The sequence below is a fragment of the Eptatretus burgeri genome, chromosome 7 (genome assembly GCF_056783735.1).
Source record: "Eptatretus burgeri isolate ZD-2024b chromosome 7, Ebu_testis_v1, whole genome shotgun sequence".
Classification (NCBI taxonomy): domain Eukaryota; kingdom Metazoa; phylum Chordata; class Myxini; order Myxiniformes; family Myxinidae; genus Eptatretus; species Eptatretus burgeri.
Window position 1 is genome coordinate 27,963,628 of NC_140967.1, and position 17,500 is coordinate 27,981,127.

Sequence of the window (17,500 nt, forward strand, 5' to 3'; positions counted from 1 at the left end):
CCTCTCTCTCTCTTTTTCCTCTCTCTCTCTCTTTTTCCTCTCTCTCTCTTTTTCCTCTCTCTCTCTCTTTTTCCTCTCTCTCTCTCTTTTTCCTCTCTCTCTCTCTTTTTCCTCTCTCTCTCTCTTTTTCCTCTCTCTCTCTCTTTTTCTCTCTCTCTCTCTTTTTCCTCTCTCTCTCTCTTTTTCCTCTCTCTCTCTCTCTTTTTCTCTCTCTCTCTCTTTTTCCTCTCTCTCTCTCTTTTCCTCTCTCTCTCTTTTTCCTCTCTCTCTCTCTTTCCTCTCTCTCTCTCTTTTTCCTCTCTCTCTCTCTTTTTCCTCTCTCTCTCTCTTTTTCCTCTCTCTCTCTCTTTTTCCTCTCTCTCTCTCTTTTTCCTCTCTCTCCCTCTTTTTCCTCTCTCTCTCTCTTTTTCCTCTCTCTCTCTCTTTTTTCTCTCTCTCTCTCTTTTCCCTCTCTCTCTCTCTCTCTCTCTCTCTCTCTGTCTCTCTCTCTCTCTCTGTCTGTCTCTCTCTCTTTTTCCTCTCTCTCTCTCTTTTTCTCTCTCTCTCTCTTTTTCTCTCTCTCTCTTTTTCTCTCTCCCTCTTTTTTCTCTCTCTCTCTTTTTTCTCTCTCTCTCTTTTTTCTCTCTCTCTCTTTTTTCTCTCTCTTTTTCTCTCTCTCTTTTTCTCTCTCTCTCTCAAAGCAACCATCCCACTCTTCTCCCTCAAAGCCTCCCTCTCACCTCTCTAAAAAATTCCCCCCTCACCTTTCTCCCACCTTTCATCCCCTCACTCATCCTTCTCAAAGTTTCCCCCCCTCTCATCCACTAAGCTGCCTCCTTCCACTGCCCTCTCACCTCCATCTCTTCACTCCACCTCCTCAAATCCTCAACTGCCTTCTTCCCCCTCTCTTGTCCCCCCTCTCCCCCAGCACCACAGAGCCTTTTCTCCTCCTGATTCGGCCCCCTCCCCGAGCTATTCTGCAATCCCTCACACTCTTTCAACAACCCTGCTTACCTCCCCCCCTTGTCCCTCGTCCTGCCCTCCCCCTCCCCCACCTCCTGCACCCAAAGCCTTCTCCCCTACCTCTTCATTAAAAGTGTGGACCTCAAATATCCGGGGCCTTCGCTCAAACCTTTCAGATCTTTCCATACAGGTTGCCACTGACAAACAAGACATAATCTGCCTAACAGAAACTTTCCTCTCCCAAGATGTGTCTGACTCCCAAGTATCTCTCCCTGGTTACTCCCTCCTCCGGTATGACAGACCTGAGCCTCGTCCTGGTGGAGGTGTTGCTCTCTTCATCAAAGACTCTATTCCTCACTCTCCATGCACTGCTCTCACTCCCCCACACCCCCAGGAATACCTCTGGCTTCGGCTTCCCCTCCACTCCCACCTCATGTTTATATGTGTACTGTACCGTCCACCGAACAGTGATGACTCCATCTACACCTCACTATCCGAAAACATGGACCATCTTCTATCTTCTCATCCAAACTCTCTCTTCCTCTTATGTGGTGACTTCAATTGTCATCACGCCAGTTGGCTAGGTGTGGGTACCTCTCTCACCTGCCATGGCACCTCAGCAAAAGCTTTCTGCGACTCATTGGGACTGACTCAATCGGTCAACTTCCCGACACGGATCTCAACCAATGGTACTCCATCTCTTCTGGATCTGATTTTGACAAATTTCCCTGACAATATCTGCTGCTCTTCCTTCGCTCCAATCGGTTCTTCTGACCACGACCTTGTCAAAGTGGACATCTCTCTGGCTGTTATCAGAGAACCACCTCACCGCCGTCGCGTCTGGAATTTCACTCAAGCCGACTGGCAGGGTCTCCAAGCAGCCATCAAACTTATAGACTGGTCTCCTATCACTACTTTCTCAAACATCAACTCATCCTGGGAATTCGTTCAAAGAAACTTGCTCTCCCTCATGCACAGATTTATCCCCTCTCATGTTCAGTTATCCCACCCTTCCTCCGCCCTTGGTTTACTGAAGCTTGTGGCGAGGCAGTTGGCCTGAAACAACTTGCATTTGCCTCATGGAAAGCAAACCCAACTGAGGGCAATCTCAGTTCCTTCCACAAAGCTCGGAACAAGTGTGTATCTACCCTCAGGAGAGCCAGAAAACAACATCTTTCTCATCTCAAGTCTGAACTCTCAAACCTCTCTCCCTCTTCAAAATCCTGGTGGCGTTTAATCAAATCTGTTTCTGGTAATCTCTTCCCTCCATCCCCTCCCTTACCTCAAATGGCCGCACTGCTGATACCGCACGTGAAAAAACTGAATGCCTAAACTCGGTGTTTGCAGCTAAATCTTGTGTCCTAAACCCATCACTATCTCTACCCACTTTACCCAGCTGCACCCAACTGTCCCTGGACTCTGTATCCTTTTCTCCTGACAAGGTGGAGAGCTTGCTTTCAAACCTCGACTCAGATTCTGCAACCGGTCCAGATGGCATCAGCCCACGTGTCCTCAAAGCCTGCTCTTCTGCTCTTGCTCACCCTCTCTCTGTTCTATTCACCCTCTCATTTGTTCAAGGTCATCTGCCATCTGCTTGGAAATCTGCTAACATCACTGCCCTGCATAAAAAGGTGCAAAAACAGATCCCTGCAACTACAGACCAATCAGCCTTCTCCCAATCATCAGCAAGGTTATGGAATCCATCATCGCTTCAGACATGAAATCCTTCCTCTTCTCCAATGGCCTGATTTTCAATCATCAATTTGGTTTCAGACCAGGTCACTCCACCCTGGATGTGCTGCTTCTGCTCTCCCTTCAATGGATGGAGGTCCTCAATGCCAGACAGGAAATCCGAGCCGTATCCCTGGACATATCATGTGCTTTTGACACAGTCTGGCACCCTGCACTACTCACCAAACTCTCTTCCCATGGTATTCAAGGCTATCTCCACTCATGGTTCGCAGACTTCCTCTCCTGTCGCAGTCAACGTGTGGCCCTAAATGGAGTTCTTTCATCCCCTCTTCCTGTCCAGGCTGGAGTTCCTCAAGGTAGTGTTCTGGGCCCTGTTCTTTTTCTGGTTTTCATCAATGATCTCTCCGACTCTCTGGAAAATCCTCTATATCTCTTTGCTGATGACTCCACCCTCTGCCGTACCATCTGTCATCCCTCAGACCGGCAAGCAGCAGCTTCTTCGCTCACTGCAGATCTGGATAAAATCACAAACTGGTCCAACACGTGGAACATGTCTTTCAATCCAGACAAATCTCACACTCTCACTATGTCTCTTCGAAAGGACCATTTAGAACCCCCCCCCCCCATACACTTTCTCAACAATCCTCTAGAAGAAGTCTTTTCTTTCAAGCTTCTGGGTGTCACTATGTGCCATGACCTTTCCTGGGAAAGTCACATTTCCAACCTCGCCTCCAAAGCCAGTCGCCGACTGGGAATCCTCCGTCGTGCAAAGTCCTTCCTCGGCCCTCTTGAGCTCCTGACCACTTACAAAGCTTTTGTCCGTAGCCTGATGGAGTACTGCTCTCCCCTCTGGGCTGGTGCTCCTGCCTCCCACCTTTCTCGGCTTCACGCTGTCGAAACCAGGGCATTTAGGATCATCGGCATCTCCCGCAATGAAGCTGAGTCTTTGGGCCTCTCACTCAATTACCGCAGGTTGGTCGGTGGTCTTTCTGTCTTCTACCCTCTCCTCTCCAGCCTTGCCCCCCTGCTCTCTCTGCGATTTGTCCCCCCACATTTCCACAGGGCACCAACAACCCCCTGCTGGTAAAACTACCAAAATCACGAATCACCGCTCACCTTCACCCTTTCATTCCTCTTTTTTCCCACCTTTGGAATAAACTCCCTCACTCAATTCTTTCCCATTCTTCCCTCCAGGCTTTCAAAACAGCTGTTCACAATCACCTCTTATCATCCCCCATCCAAATCCTCGATCTTTTCTACCCCCGATAATCCACCCAAGCCCACTTCCTTCAATTCCCCTGCTTTCCTTCCTGAACGTCCCTGTAATGTCCATCTTCTCTTCCCCATGTTCCCCGTCCCATCCCTCTCCCTTCCACAGATCTCCTAATGTGTCTGTTCCGCACTGTTTTGTCCCTCCCACTCCCGCTCCTCTTGTCTCATGCCCCCTTGCTGTGCATTGTGTGTTAGCTTTCATACGAGCCTCGACAAGGTATACTGTACAAAAAAAAAGTTCTGTAGTTTATTTATTTTTCTTATTAATAAATTCCTTGTTGACATTTCAACGTGTCTGAGCTTGTTCTTTCCTTCCATTGATCCAGCATTGTCCATACCGGAATAGACTGGGAGGTTATTCCTAAACTAATTAACCTGCCATAGTCGGCATGCATCAGCGGTAAACGCTCGGCCGCCCGACTTAAAATCTAATCAAGATAAGATTGGTGCATCACCGAGGGCGCATCCACGTTCAGGAAGCCACGTGACCTCGAGTTAAATGGCAAATTAGATGGTGGACACTGGAACTCGTGGTTAACTGATTGGCGTTCATAGTTGTAAAGCAACCCACCATACCATGAAGTTAATTGTGAGCGGTGGCCCCAGGTTCGGCTCATCCCAGGAGAAACAGAGATTAACCCCCCCATAATACACTCAGTACGAAGTTTTTCCTTGGAATCACAATAAAGCTAAAAATCTATGTGCTAGAAATTAAGCAAAAAGCAAGAGTAAATGATATCTACAATAGCAGCATCTTGTTTATTTAAATGACAGGAAGTTTAAGAAGTGTTTGCTGTTTTTGTTTTGACATGATAGGTGTCTCGAATCTGAAGATGCTTCTGAAGTCATCTTCAAATATAAGCATCTCTTTGGGCTGTTGGTGAGGTGAGATATTCATCAATTAGATCTTGATGAGTGGAAACATTGTACAGAATACACACTTATTTTGATGACGAATGTTTGAATACAGTTTGTCTCAGCATTTCTTTCCAAACAAGATTCCTGTTTAATATTACCATCTCCTACCCCTTGTTTATACTCGTCAGCTACAAGGAACGACTCTATTCTCAGTGGGCATGCTCCGTGACAAAGATGTCTCAGTGTCATCTCTCAAAACCTCTTCTGCAGCGAGACACTATCAGTGGCTTTCTATCTATCAACTTCAGCTTCGAGGTTCTTTCCCGTTCATTTATCAATACCTTATGGATAATATGTGTGGACTGCGCTTCCCTGCTGATGGACCTCTGGGAGCTTGTGCATGTTGATGCATTTGAGCCTGGGGAGTTACTGCTGAAATCTATCTATTCAGGTTCTTCCTGACATCTTTGTTCTTTGTTTCTTTCATACTTCTTTCTAATTTTTTCACAATTCTCTTTATTCATTCTAATTCTTGCCTTTTCTCCTCTTTAATCTGTTTTACTTTTTATTCCTCTCTTTCTTTATCTATCTCTCTAAGGAGAAGTGAATTCTTGCAGATTTTTTTTCTGTAAGACTCACTTGATTGCACCTGGATGGGTTTGAGGGTTGTGGAGTAGCGGCTGAAACCCGAAATGTTAGTTTGATACCGTAAGCCCAGTTGTCTACCCGAAGTCCAGAGTCAAGACTGGCCAGAACCTTCCCTCCCTTTTTGTTGGAAAAGGTTTCATTCTTTTGAAGCATTGGGTATGAGGGTATAAGTGGAGACAGAGAGGGGTGGGTTGGGTACCTGAGCTTTGGCAGCAAGCAAGCATTGAGGTAAGATGTTCAGCCTTGTCGCAAGCTCTGATTTGAGGAGAGAATGGAAATAACGGAGATGAGAATGATGTGATAGCTAAATGTATTGTATCTTAAAGAAATAATTCTGAGCTGAGAATTCAGGAATAGATTTAAAATCAATACTAGTGAAGAGGAACTTAGGAAGAGGAGACTTGGTGGACGTGGTCATGTACAACGAAGGTCAGAAGATGAAGCTGTGAAGAAAGCAAGAATGCTCGTGGTAGATGGAAGAAAGCAAAGAAAGTGTCCTAAAAAGGCAAGGATTGAAAACGTCAAGAATGATATGGAATGTTTGAGTTGGCGTGAAATTGATGCAATGGATAGATCCAGTTGAGGAACGCCATCATTCGACCAACCACCTACAAAAATTGGGAAATGATCTTTTAATGCTTATTCTTCCTTTTCCTCTTCTCGGTGTTGTATTGTTGTTGTGTCTGTGAAATATTTGCCAGTGAGATGTATGAGCAGACCTTTATTCATTAACTGCTTACTGTTATGAGCTGCCTATTTATGCTTGTGCCTTGCGAGTCAATTCTACAATAGTACAATGGTCCTTTACAAACTGTCTATTTGTTTTTGAAGTACATAAACACATTTATACTCTGAAATGTTTCCATGAGCACTGTTCTAGTAATTCAAACCTTTTCCTTCTGCATGTACAGCATTATTGCTAGCGGGTGGTGCTAGCACCTCGTGAGCTGGTGGTAACTTTCCAAATTATTGGTATATATCTTAATTCCACTTCATGAGATTTCAAAATTTTGAACTATTTCATACAATTCCATCGTCATCTGGAAATTTGGCCCTTCGTTAAAGGGACATAAATAGGAAGGAATGAGAAAATGAACAACTGAGGTGGCCCTTACCCCTCCCCCACCACCCTCCTTGACCAGCTTTGTTTTAGCTTTTGTCATGCATTGAAAAGTAAACTATTTTTAAAATATATTTTCAGAGGCCTGTCACAATGAAAGGTTATTGTACCTCTTGCAGTTGATGACTGTTCTACGAGAAACGCACTACCTGCAGGCCCTGCAGCCTGATCCTGTACCAGCATTGGCCCAAGAAATTTATGAGCGGCGAGAGACTTACCGATTGTGGATCGCGGTGCTGAGTGAACTAGCAAATGGATACAACGATATACTTGGCACACTTCTTACAGTAGAACGGCCACTGGTGCAAGGATGCCTTGAAGCACTGGAACACAGCCTCGAGAATGGTTTGAACAACATTACCTGGAAGAGTGTAGGTAGGTATGTTTATCTATGCATGTGCTATGTTGTCCATATCATCATAGCCAAAATCATTATCTTTCCTCGTTTTGCTTTTTTTTTTGTTTGTTTTGTAAATGTCCAAGTACCTACAGCCACCAACATCATCACCGAAACGTACCTTCTTCGGACCAGGAATTAGACTTGTGGTTGCAGGCAGAAATGCCGAAAATTGTTGCTTCCAATTAAGTGATTAAAAAAAAAAACCAAAAAGAGGTCATTAAAGGTCAACAAACCTACAGAGGGGTCAAAATGAGAGAAATGGGGACAAAGGGGTGGAAGAGATGATTGAACATACACTTGTGGGGGATAACAAGGAATTGATTATTGGATGATCACTGCATGCAGTTTCATATGGATTTGGAATGGACGAAGGCCGAATGAAGAAATAAGAATACCAAATTAACACATTAATTGTATTTTAAGTCCTTAAAATTAAATAATGAGTAGATTGCACATCCACTATGATGCTGACTTGTGCACAGATTGGATTTCCTTCTCAGATACTTTGTGACAATGCCCAGATTGGAAAGACATTCGGTTTGTATGCATCCACTTCTGCAATTTCACTTACAGTAACTAGAACGGGCACTCATAGAGCGCATACCTTCGCTGCCACTACTTTTTTGTTCTTGGTATGAGTGTGGGGAACTGGTTTCATATGAATGGTCTTATGACACAAACCACATATTTTTCAAGGTTGTGACCCCCCTGACCTTTGACCCCTAACCGGTAACAAGAGTATGGGCGTCATTGTGTCATATTGCATATCACAAGATGAGGTGTTGAATTCTGAACATTTTGGCGTTAGTTGCATGCAAATTGAATAAAAATTGACCGTGTTATCGTAAAAAGACGATTTTGACCTTTTCGTGACCTTGACCTTGACCTTGACCTTTGACCCGAACGATCCCAAAATCTAATCGAATGCTTCCTGTCTAATAACCAATCATCCCACCAAATTTCATGCAATTCTGTTTCATACTTTTTGAGTTATACGAATCACAAGATTACAAATAAATAAATAAACAAATAAATAAATACACGCCGACCAAAACATAACCTTTCGCAGAATGAGAAGGTAATAAGGAGATTTAGTGGCAGTATTAAACGATGTAAAGGTGATAATTAAATCTACATCCACAAATGGAGAACATCGTAGTACTCTGACATAGCCTTTCATGGTGGGCCGATTGTAAGGTTGATAGCGGCTGTATTAAATCATCTACATCATCTGTATTAAAATTTGCAATCACAAAAATGATCACATCAGGAATCCTTTTGAGCACAGCACCATTGTGGATTCTTGGTAATTTAAGCAAGCACTTTACAGCAAGAAGATAAACAGCATCTGACCAGGGTGTTGATTGTTGAAGTGGCATCGATCCCTCAATAGACCCTCAAAAGAACATTAGAAGACAACTTAATTTGGTCGGTGTCGATATCAACAGTCGATAGACATGTTCTCAAAGCATCTGCCTTCTCCGAGTAATTATTTCTTGATTACAACCAGACATATGACAAGTCTGGGGATGCTGGTGTGGAAACTGAATTATGAATTGAATTTATAATAATGTAAAAATGTAAAAGTAACTTAATTTAGTGCTTTTGAGAAATAATTTAATAAATATACATGCTGAGAAAGCTAGTAAAGAGCAGAATACACACATTTCTTTAATTTAGTCGTAAACAACCTTGTAAAACTATATCGATCCGGTGACCATCTTAGTCAGCAGGGCAAAACATGACTCTCTCCTATTTCCCACCCCATCCCGGGGCTGTAAACAAACTCCAAAACAAACCAAAACCCCTCTATGTAGCAAATTTGAAGTCCACAATGTTCCATCTGATACCTTGGTGAAAATTGTATGTATACACTCAATATTCTTTGTGTAGTCTTAAGTCTTCAGCTTGTAACTATGTAGCAAGTTGGGGCCTTCCTTCTATACACAGGAGTTTCTTGTATTTTACTGAATAAACAACTTGTATTAAGTTATAGTTTCCTGTGGCTAAAATTGCTCCCGCACTGGTTGCATCATTGCTGGGAGCGTGGCGGTGCCGCTGATGCAGTTCCCTCTGTAGGTTAGAGCAGGAATTTGGAATTTGTTCAGGGTGCCAGAGATAGCTTGCCTATTCTTTACAAAAGACAGCATGGGCTCTATATCTTCCACCAACTAATGATGGCAGATGGGATGCCATGTTTAACGTCCATCCGATGCAGAGCCGGATTAACCATTAGGCACACAAGGCATGTTGTGCCTGAGGGCCAGCCAAAAATTCGGGCCACAAAAATTTAGGCAACTTTTTTTTTTTTTTTACATACAATTCTTATTGGTCTCGTAATATTGTTACGAATTTGGAAATCTATTGCACACAACATACAGGTTCCTTTAGCTCAGTTATCTCGGTAAGTACGTGTTTTATAGATAGCTTCCTCCTCCTGGTCTCATGGGTGAATAAGTGTAAATTCGCTGCGATAAGTTATTGGAATACCCCATCTCCTGCAACAACAACAACAACAACAGCAGCAGCAACAACAACAACAACGCCATATTCACGTCCCTCCTGACGTCATGACGCTCGCGGCATTCTTCGTGCGCACGTCAGTCAGCAGGCGCGCGCGTGGGCGGAGTCTAGCGAAGGCACGGCGTCCCTCCTTAGCCAATCGGCAGGGAGCGGGCATCTTCCCCGCCCCGCCTCCGACTCGACACGGTCGCCATTAGACACGCGGTCGGAGGTGAGGTAAACACTGTTTCGTGTTCAATGTGGTTTGTATTTTATAATAAAAGCTTTTAAAACTTGTACATCTGATGTTCTATTTGCAGATTCAATCCACCGTTATGTCAGGACGTTGTGTGAGGTGGCTGGGAGTGAGCTCAGGAGTCGCAGAAAAAGAAGCATAAGGAGGATCAACTACTCAACAAGACTCATAAATTGACATCGTTTTTCCATGTGGTGTAGAAAGATGCTGGTGTTGGTGGTGATGATGATGATATAGATTCAACTAAGGACTCCCCTTCAACATCCCCCGCAGTTGATCCCGTCGAAGACAGGCCGACAGCCGATGGTGGCACTCGGGGCGAAGCTGCTTCAGTATCGACTCCACTGATTCCCAACGATGTCGGGTTGTTTGGTAACATCACAGACAAACTGCGCCATGTGTGCATCAGCTTGGGCACTGACCATTTTCGGAACTTGGATGACAGTTCTCCAGAAACGAAGCGCGAATACTCTGGGGTGAATCGCCTTCTTAATGCCAGTGCCTTCAAACGGGTTTTGCCAAATGGGGAGGTAGCTGGTCGTGATTGGTTGGTTTATTCTCTTGCCAAAGCTTGCGTTTTCTGTTTCTGTGCTCTCTGTTTTCCTCTGACAGAGGTGCACAGCTTTCTGGCTCGGGATTTACTGATTGGAAGGATACGGCTCAGTACTTGAAGGCCCATGAAATCAGCCCAAAGCACATAGAATCAGTTCTAACATTTTGTCAGCGGAGTGCTGATGCCGGTCGAGTTGATAAGCAATTGCATCAAAACATGCTGGAGCAGCGCAGCTATTGGAAAAATGTGTTGCCACAATTACTTTTCTTTGCGAGTGGGGTCAGTCGTTTCGAGGCAGTAACGAAATTGTTGGCTCCAGCAGCAATGGTAATTACTTGGGCATTTTGGAGTTGATTGGCCACTTTGATCCGTTTTTGTCCCAGCACATCCATTACCATGCCAATCGGGGTCGCGGTCACACGTCTTATTTGTCAAAAGCAATCTGCGAATAATTAATTGCTATGATGGGCAAGCAAGTACTTGGTTGCATCAAGGATGAGATTTGGAAGTCGCGGTATTTCTCAGTTTCAGTGGACTCCACACCAGACATTGCCCATACGGACCAGCTCACTATCATCCTCCGCTACGTCAACGTGACGGATCACAAGGCTGTCTAGCGTTTCCTCACGCTCATTAGTATCTGTAGTCATACAGGTCAGAATCTTGCTGATACTCTTCTCCAATACTTGAAGAACCATGATATCGACTTTGACAATTGCCACGGTCAGATGTATGACAATGCCAGTAATATGTCTGGCAAGTACAATGGTATGCAGCAAATTTTGAAGAACAAGAACAGTTTGGTTGATTACATTCCCTGTGTAGGTCACTCTTTGAACCTAGTTGGTCAGTCCGCAGTGGATTGCTGCATTGAAGCGGTTTCATTTTTTGGGTTTTTGCAGCGCCTGTATGCGTTCTTTGTGGCGTCCACGCATCATTGGGGTGTCCTGCAGACCCATGTGGAACAGCAACCTGGGTGCCTTGTTCCGAAACACCCATCGGATACCCGGTGGTCTGTCCGAGCTGATGCCACTGAAGCTCTGTTCCGCGGTTACCGCCAGTTCCAGAGTGCTCTCGAAGAGATCTCTGCAGATAAAAATCAGAACAGGGAGACACGAAATGAGGCGGATTCTTTGGCAGAACAGATGGGCACCATAGAAGTTGCCCTGATGTGTGAACTTTGGAATGATATTTTGCAGTGCTTCAACTGCTGCAGCAAGTTGTTGCAAAGTGCAACCGTAGAATTAACACCGGCTATTTGTCTGCTGAAGAGTGTGAATGAGTTTTTACATGTGCGCAGAGAAAATTTTCATTTCAATGAGCAACAAGCATGTGATCGCTGCGGCAACAGCACTTACAAATCTGAAAGTCGGCGAATGCCCAAGCGTAAGAAGCGTGACAATGATGGAAATGCGACTGATGCCACAGAAGGGATGACGGGCCAACAAAAATTCAAAGTTAATACATTTTATGTCATCATTGACCAACTGTGAAGTGCATTGCAGAAACGCATAGAGGCGTATTCTGTAGTGCTGCAGCGGTTTGGCGTTCTGACAGAGTTTGACTCTATGACCGACGAGGATATCAACACTGCTATTACAGGGCTTGTCAGTGTGTATCACAAGGATCTGAATACTGATTTTGCATCAGAGTTCCATCAGTTCATTTGCTGGTATAAAAACAAACTGCCCTCAAGTTCCCCCTCAATAGGATGTGCACAGCATATGTTTGCGCTGCTGCACACCACTGGAGTTAATGCAGCCTTTCCAAACACTGAAGTGGCTCTCCGAATATACTTAGCACTGATGGCCACCAATTGTTCAGGAGAATGCTCATTTTCACAGGTAAGGAGAATCAAAGATGTGAAGCGTTCTACCATGCATCAACAGCGTCTTGGTGCGTTGGCCCTTTTCTGCCTTGAAAATGATTTGCTCTGAGAACTGGACTTCAGTTCCGTAATTGAAGAGTTTGCAGTTGTAAAAGCGCACAAGGTTGTAATCTAAGGTCTAGTAAACTGTAAAGCAAAGTGCCAAATCAGTACGTGTTTTGTCATGCAGATATTCATACACTGCAAATTGTATAGAGGGATTAAATAAACGATTTTCTTTTCACATTAAATGTTTTGTTCTTGAATCAGTTCATCTTTTGTCTGGGGTCCATTTCCATGAGCCCGAGATCTAATTAAAAATTTTAAGGCCATTCTTTAAAATTTCAAAATGTGCCTTAGGGCCAGCCGAGGGTTAATCCGGCACTGATCCGATGGACGGCGCACACATTGATGCCTTGTGGAGAGATAGGAAAATATTTTTTCACACGTAATCTTGTTTTTTTTTTTTTAAGTGATTCTGAACAAATATCCGATGAAATTTTTTTTGTAATCGTTAGCATATTATGATGTTATGGAATATGTGTAGTGTTTTTTGAAAAGTCCATAAGGTAGAGAGGTATGATGCAGCAAAAGTTGCCTGTAAGAATCATAAATCTTAAATGAGCTCAGAAATCTGAGGAAAATCAGAAGCAATAATACATTTTCTCCATTATTATCTTGCATGGCCAGGTGTGTGGGAATACATACAGGATTTGAAGCAGAGGGTCCAAGACTTGCAAAGTTGCTTGTACAGATCCAGGAGCAATGTGGAAGTGATGCGCACTACCATGGGCTCGTGGCTTTCACCGGTATTCAATCGCCCCGAGGGCAAACATGAGAGCCTTCTTAGCTTGGCTGATCGTGAACAACAGCTTGAGAAATGGCAGACGCTCATGGCACACACCGGGCGTACGCTGCATATGCTCCTCAAGGTGATGGATATGAAGTTGGTCTCACACTCATATCAAACTCTGGTTCACTCTTCTCTGTTGAAATATATATATATATATATATATATATATATATATATATATATATATATATATATATATATATATATATATATATATATATATATATATATATATATATACATATACATATACATACTAGGCATTTTTACCTGTCGCTTCACTGATGGATTCTATCAAAAGACAACATGTTGTACTTCACAAACATTCTGTGCTATTCACCCTATCATTTGAGCCAACTCTTATTATTATTTAACGGCCACAATTATGACAATGTTCTAGCGCGGTTGGCCAGGGGAAGTTTGGCTTAAGTGTTTCACAAACCGGCTGGCCAGGCCTGACGTTCGGTTAAGGTTAGGGCAACAACCCAGTCTAGACAGGTAAGAGATGAATGTGCGTACCTTTAGGCCACCCTGTAACATAGATATATATATATATATATATATATATATATATATATATATATATATATATATATATATATATATATATATATATATATATATGTATGTTACATAATAGTTTTGTGAATGGCGAGGGAAAACATGGGTTATTTAAATTTTACACTGATTGTTTTTACTTTCTTCGGTTCTTGGTTGGTTTTGTCTTATATTTACAATTTTGAGCAACATAGGTTTTTCATGTGTAGCATTTTAGTGCCTGTCCCAAGACTCCTTGATTGCATTTTGAGTTGACCACAATGTATCGACTCGCATCATCCATAGTCTACAGCAGATTACCACCTCCCTGAAAGTGGTTATGAGCCAGCTGGTACTGGTAATCCCACAGTGATGTGATAATTCTCTTGATATTAGCTTGATCTCCAGAAACTGAGTTCGCCACAATGTTCCCATCTGAGCACTTATCTGATGGTGTTGAGATGCCAGGTTCAATTCCTTATGTGCTTTGTATATTTATGCATTGCCAACTAAGGTCCTTGTAAGTCACGTAAAAGTACACTGATGTCTCCTAATCTCTTTGCCCTTATTATGTTATATGTACAGGTTCCTCCCTGAGCCTTAGATCAATTTAACAGAATTAAAGCTTGGACTTGAAATCGTTAATAGTGTTTCTTTGAGCTTACTTTGAATGCACAACCTCCAGGGCATCATTCAATTGTGCTCAGCACTCGGTTACCATCTGGTGAAGCTCTTTATTTTATTTTTGAAATATAGTGCATATAGCAACATCATGCATACTCTTAATTGGAGAAAATCACCCAGTTCGTTAAATTGATATAATAATTGAAGTGGGTATGACGGTGACGGAGTGATGACATCGGACTGGCATACTAGCAAGGTTGAAGGTTCAAATCCAACTGCAGGTGCAGTCTTAAGGATTTGGATTTTAAATACTGAAAAACAAGCTCGTCTCAGGAGAATTACCATATTACTATTGTGATGTCAGTATTTGTAAAATGCCTTCAGAGATGTGTAATCCTCATGCTCTGCCTAAGTTGGTCAACAGGTGATTTCAGTGCACACACTGTGGTTGACTCTTAATGTCTTCAGTGTAAATAAGATGAATGCTGAAATTCTTCCAAAATGTAGCGCTACCTAAAAATGCCATAACAATTTTTTTTTAATCGAAAAGTAAGGCTTTAGTTGTACAATTTTGCTTGTTTTGATGCAGCTTTGGTAAAGTTTGAATATCGAAAATAACAGTGGCATTGCTTGGTCAGTTTTGATATTTCACATAATTCTGCTTGACAGGAAAACCAAACTTTGCTTGAGGCAGACAAGAATCCAGAGGCCTGGAAAATGTATGTGCGTCACATCGATGAGCTGGTTGCAGATGGCATTTTCGCTGCCATTGAGTGCTCTTTGAGGTTCCTGCTCAACAATACTGGTACTGTATATCGTTTGTTACTCCATTCTTGTAGATCTGAAAAACTTACCCAAGTAAGGCAAGCTTTGACTCGATAATTTCGTAAAATGTTCACTTGGCTCCATGCTTCATATATCCAATATCGGAATCCTAAACTTCAAACAGTGAATTGTTTTACATTTACCTTCTTTTTCTCTCCCCATTTTTGTTCGAAGATCCAGTGATGTGTACACAGCCATTTCTGGAGCTTACACTGGAGCTGGAGCCTCCACTTTTGGTGTTTAAACCATCACTGGAGCCTGATGACAAATCAAGCTTAATGGCCTTGGTTGATGGTTTAATCTGCGACGTGTTTTCCATTTCAACCCTCATTCCTCGCCTGGATAAAAACTGTGAACATTGTCATTATCAGGTATACTTTTTTCACATTTGCTTATTATTGGAGCACAATGAAAATCTTGGAAGAAAAATATGTATACAAAGCCATGGAAAATGAGATGCAGGATTATTTTCCAAATTTTTAAGTTTGCATTTTCAAAAATGTTTTGGGCTTTTAAAAAAAAAAAAGAATTAAACTCGATTGGTTTCCACAAACTTGTTTTCAATTGATCTCTTCCTTGTATTTTATATTTAATACCTGCATTTCAAAATTAATTCTGTATCACTATGGAATATGTACCTGGTTACCTGTACCTTTCTGATTACAGATCTTACACAGCCTATATAAAATCTTGTTGATCCATTAAACATGTTAATGAATAATGTGCAATGATATCATGAATACTACAAGTTGCTTAATTCACAGTCTCACGGATGTGCATTTCTTATCATTTATGTGATTGATCAATTAGTCCTTTGGATAATGCCAAAATATCAAACAATACGCACGATAAGATCGGAGTTAACGACTTCATTATACAGAAGAAAGTTTAAAAGAGAAAGAATCATGCATAAATCTCATTATATCATTCCAACTCCATTTATCATTCCAGATAGATTTAGTATCTCATTCTGTGGTGCTCTGGTCGAAGAAAGGTTCAGTGCTGCCGAAGCAGCTCCACAGCAAGGATTACACTTGGTGGTTTGCCTTTGCCTTCCCAGCAGTAGTCAGGGCAGGAACTTGTAATGTGTTCATGGTACCAGCGAGAATTTACCGACTATTTGTGAAAGACAACGTGGAATCTTTAATGACCACCAACTAATTCTAGCAGACGGTACACCCTGTTTAACGTCCACCTGTGGGACGGCGGACATTGCGATGCAATGCCCTGCCTGTGAAGCAGCATCCAACAGCTTATCGTTGGGTCATGCCTGATGTTGGTTTAATGGTTAGGATGGTGGGCTTGGGATCCTAGGATCCTGAGTTCAAATCTCACTTGGCTGTTGAATTAATACCAGGTGGGGTTGACTCTGCCTGTCATCCTTCCGAGGTCGGCAAAATGAGTGCCAGCTTGCTGGTATCCTGTGTTGGAGTGGCGACCTGTCCAGGATTGTACCCAATAGCCAAAGAGACTGCTTACCCAGGTCGAAAAACCAGTTAAAACCAGTACACATTTTCAACTGGTCTCTATTGGTTCTAATTGGTCTTTAACTGGTCTCTATTGGTTTCAACTGGTACCAGTTAAATTCAGTCAGAATTCCAATTTCCCAGTTGAAAAAACCAGTAGCTCATATTTGTACCAGTTAAAGTCTTACTGGTTCCAGTTGATACCAGTTGCAATGTACTGGTCCCAGTTGATACCAGTTGCAATGTACTGGTTTCCCAGTTGATACCAGTTACAATGTACTGGTCCCAGTTGATACCAGTTAGTTAAATACAATTGTATTTCAACTGGTAATATATCACTCTATTCCAATTTCCATATTAAAACCAGTAAGAAACCAACTGGCTTTACTGGTACCAGTTGGCTACTGGTTTTCAACTGGTACCAGTTGACCAGTAAGCTACTGGTCTTTACTGGTTTTTTGACCTGGGTAGGCAGCACCAACACGCTGCACAGAGTCTGGTCCCGATGGATGGATAGATAGTTGGGTCAAGCATCAAACCCAGACTTGACAACTCCTAGGTACAAGTGTGATACCCCGTTACCTACTTGATGGAGAGATTGAAGACAATACAATACATTTAATATGTACACGCAATTATCATATATATATATATATATATATATATATATATATATATATATATATATATTACAGTTAAAAGACCGGGCATAGTGGCGTGCGCCTGTAATCCGGCTACTCGGAGGCTTGGGTTGGAGGATCGCTTGAGGACGGGAGTTCTGCACTGGGCCGTGCGATGAGAGGGTGTATGGCAGCCCGGAATCATGGCGAAACCCAATCCTTATCCCTGTGTCATAAGAGGCGACCAGGGTTGCGTCAGGAAAGGCATCCGGCGTAAAACCTGTGCCAAATCAGTATGCGGATCATAACGGATCATCCGCTGTGGCGACCCCTAACGGGAGCAGCCGAAAGAAGAACACATAATTATTATGTAATTACATTTAAAAGATGTCACACAATGGGACATGTATTAAAAAAATTCCAATGCAATGAAGGAGTACGGCCTAAAATACTGGATACCTCAAC

General features: G+C 42.7%; 1 protein-coding gene across 1 annotated transcript in view; it reads left to right on the top strand.

Annotated features, from left to right (window-relative positions):
• Positions 1-17,500, top strand: part of LOC147022886 (dynein axonemal heavy chain 9-like) — a 318,333-nt gene that overhangs the window by 50,170 nt on the left and 250,663 nt on the right. Inside the window, exons 12-17 of the mRNA XM_085890311.1 lie at positions 4,723-4,791; positions 4,953-5,079; positions 6,652-6,907; positions 12,801-13,042; positions 14,794-14,929; positions 15,124-15,320. Of these exons, the coding sequence (XP_085746437.1) occupies positions 4,723-4,791; positions 4,953-5,079; positions 6,652-6,907; positions 12,801-13,042; positions 14,794-14,929; positions 15,124-15,320 (1,027 nt within the window). The remainder of the gene's footprint in view (positions 1-4,722; positions 4,792-4,952; positions 5,080-6,651; positions 6,908-12,800; positions 13,043-14,793; positions 14,930-15,123; positions 15,321-17,500) is intronic.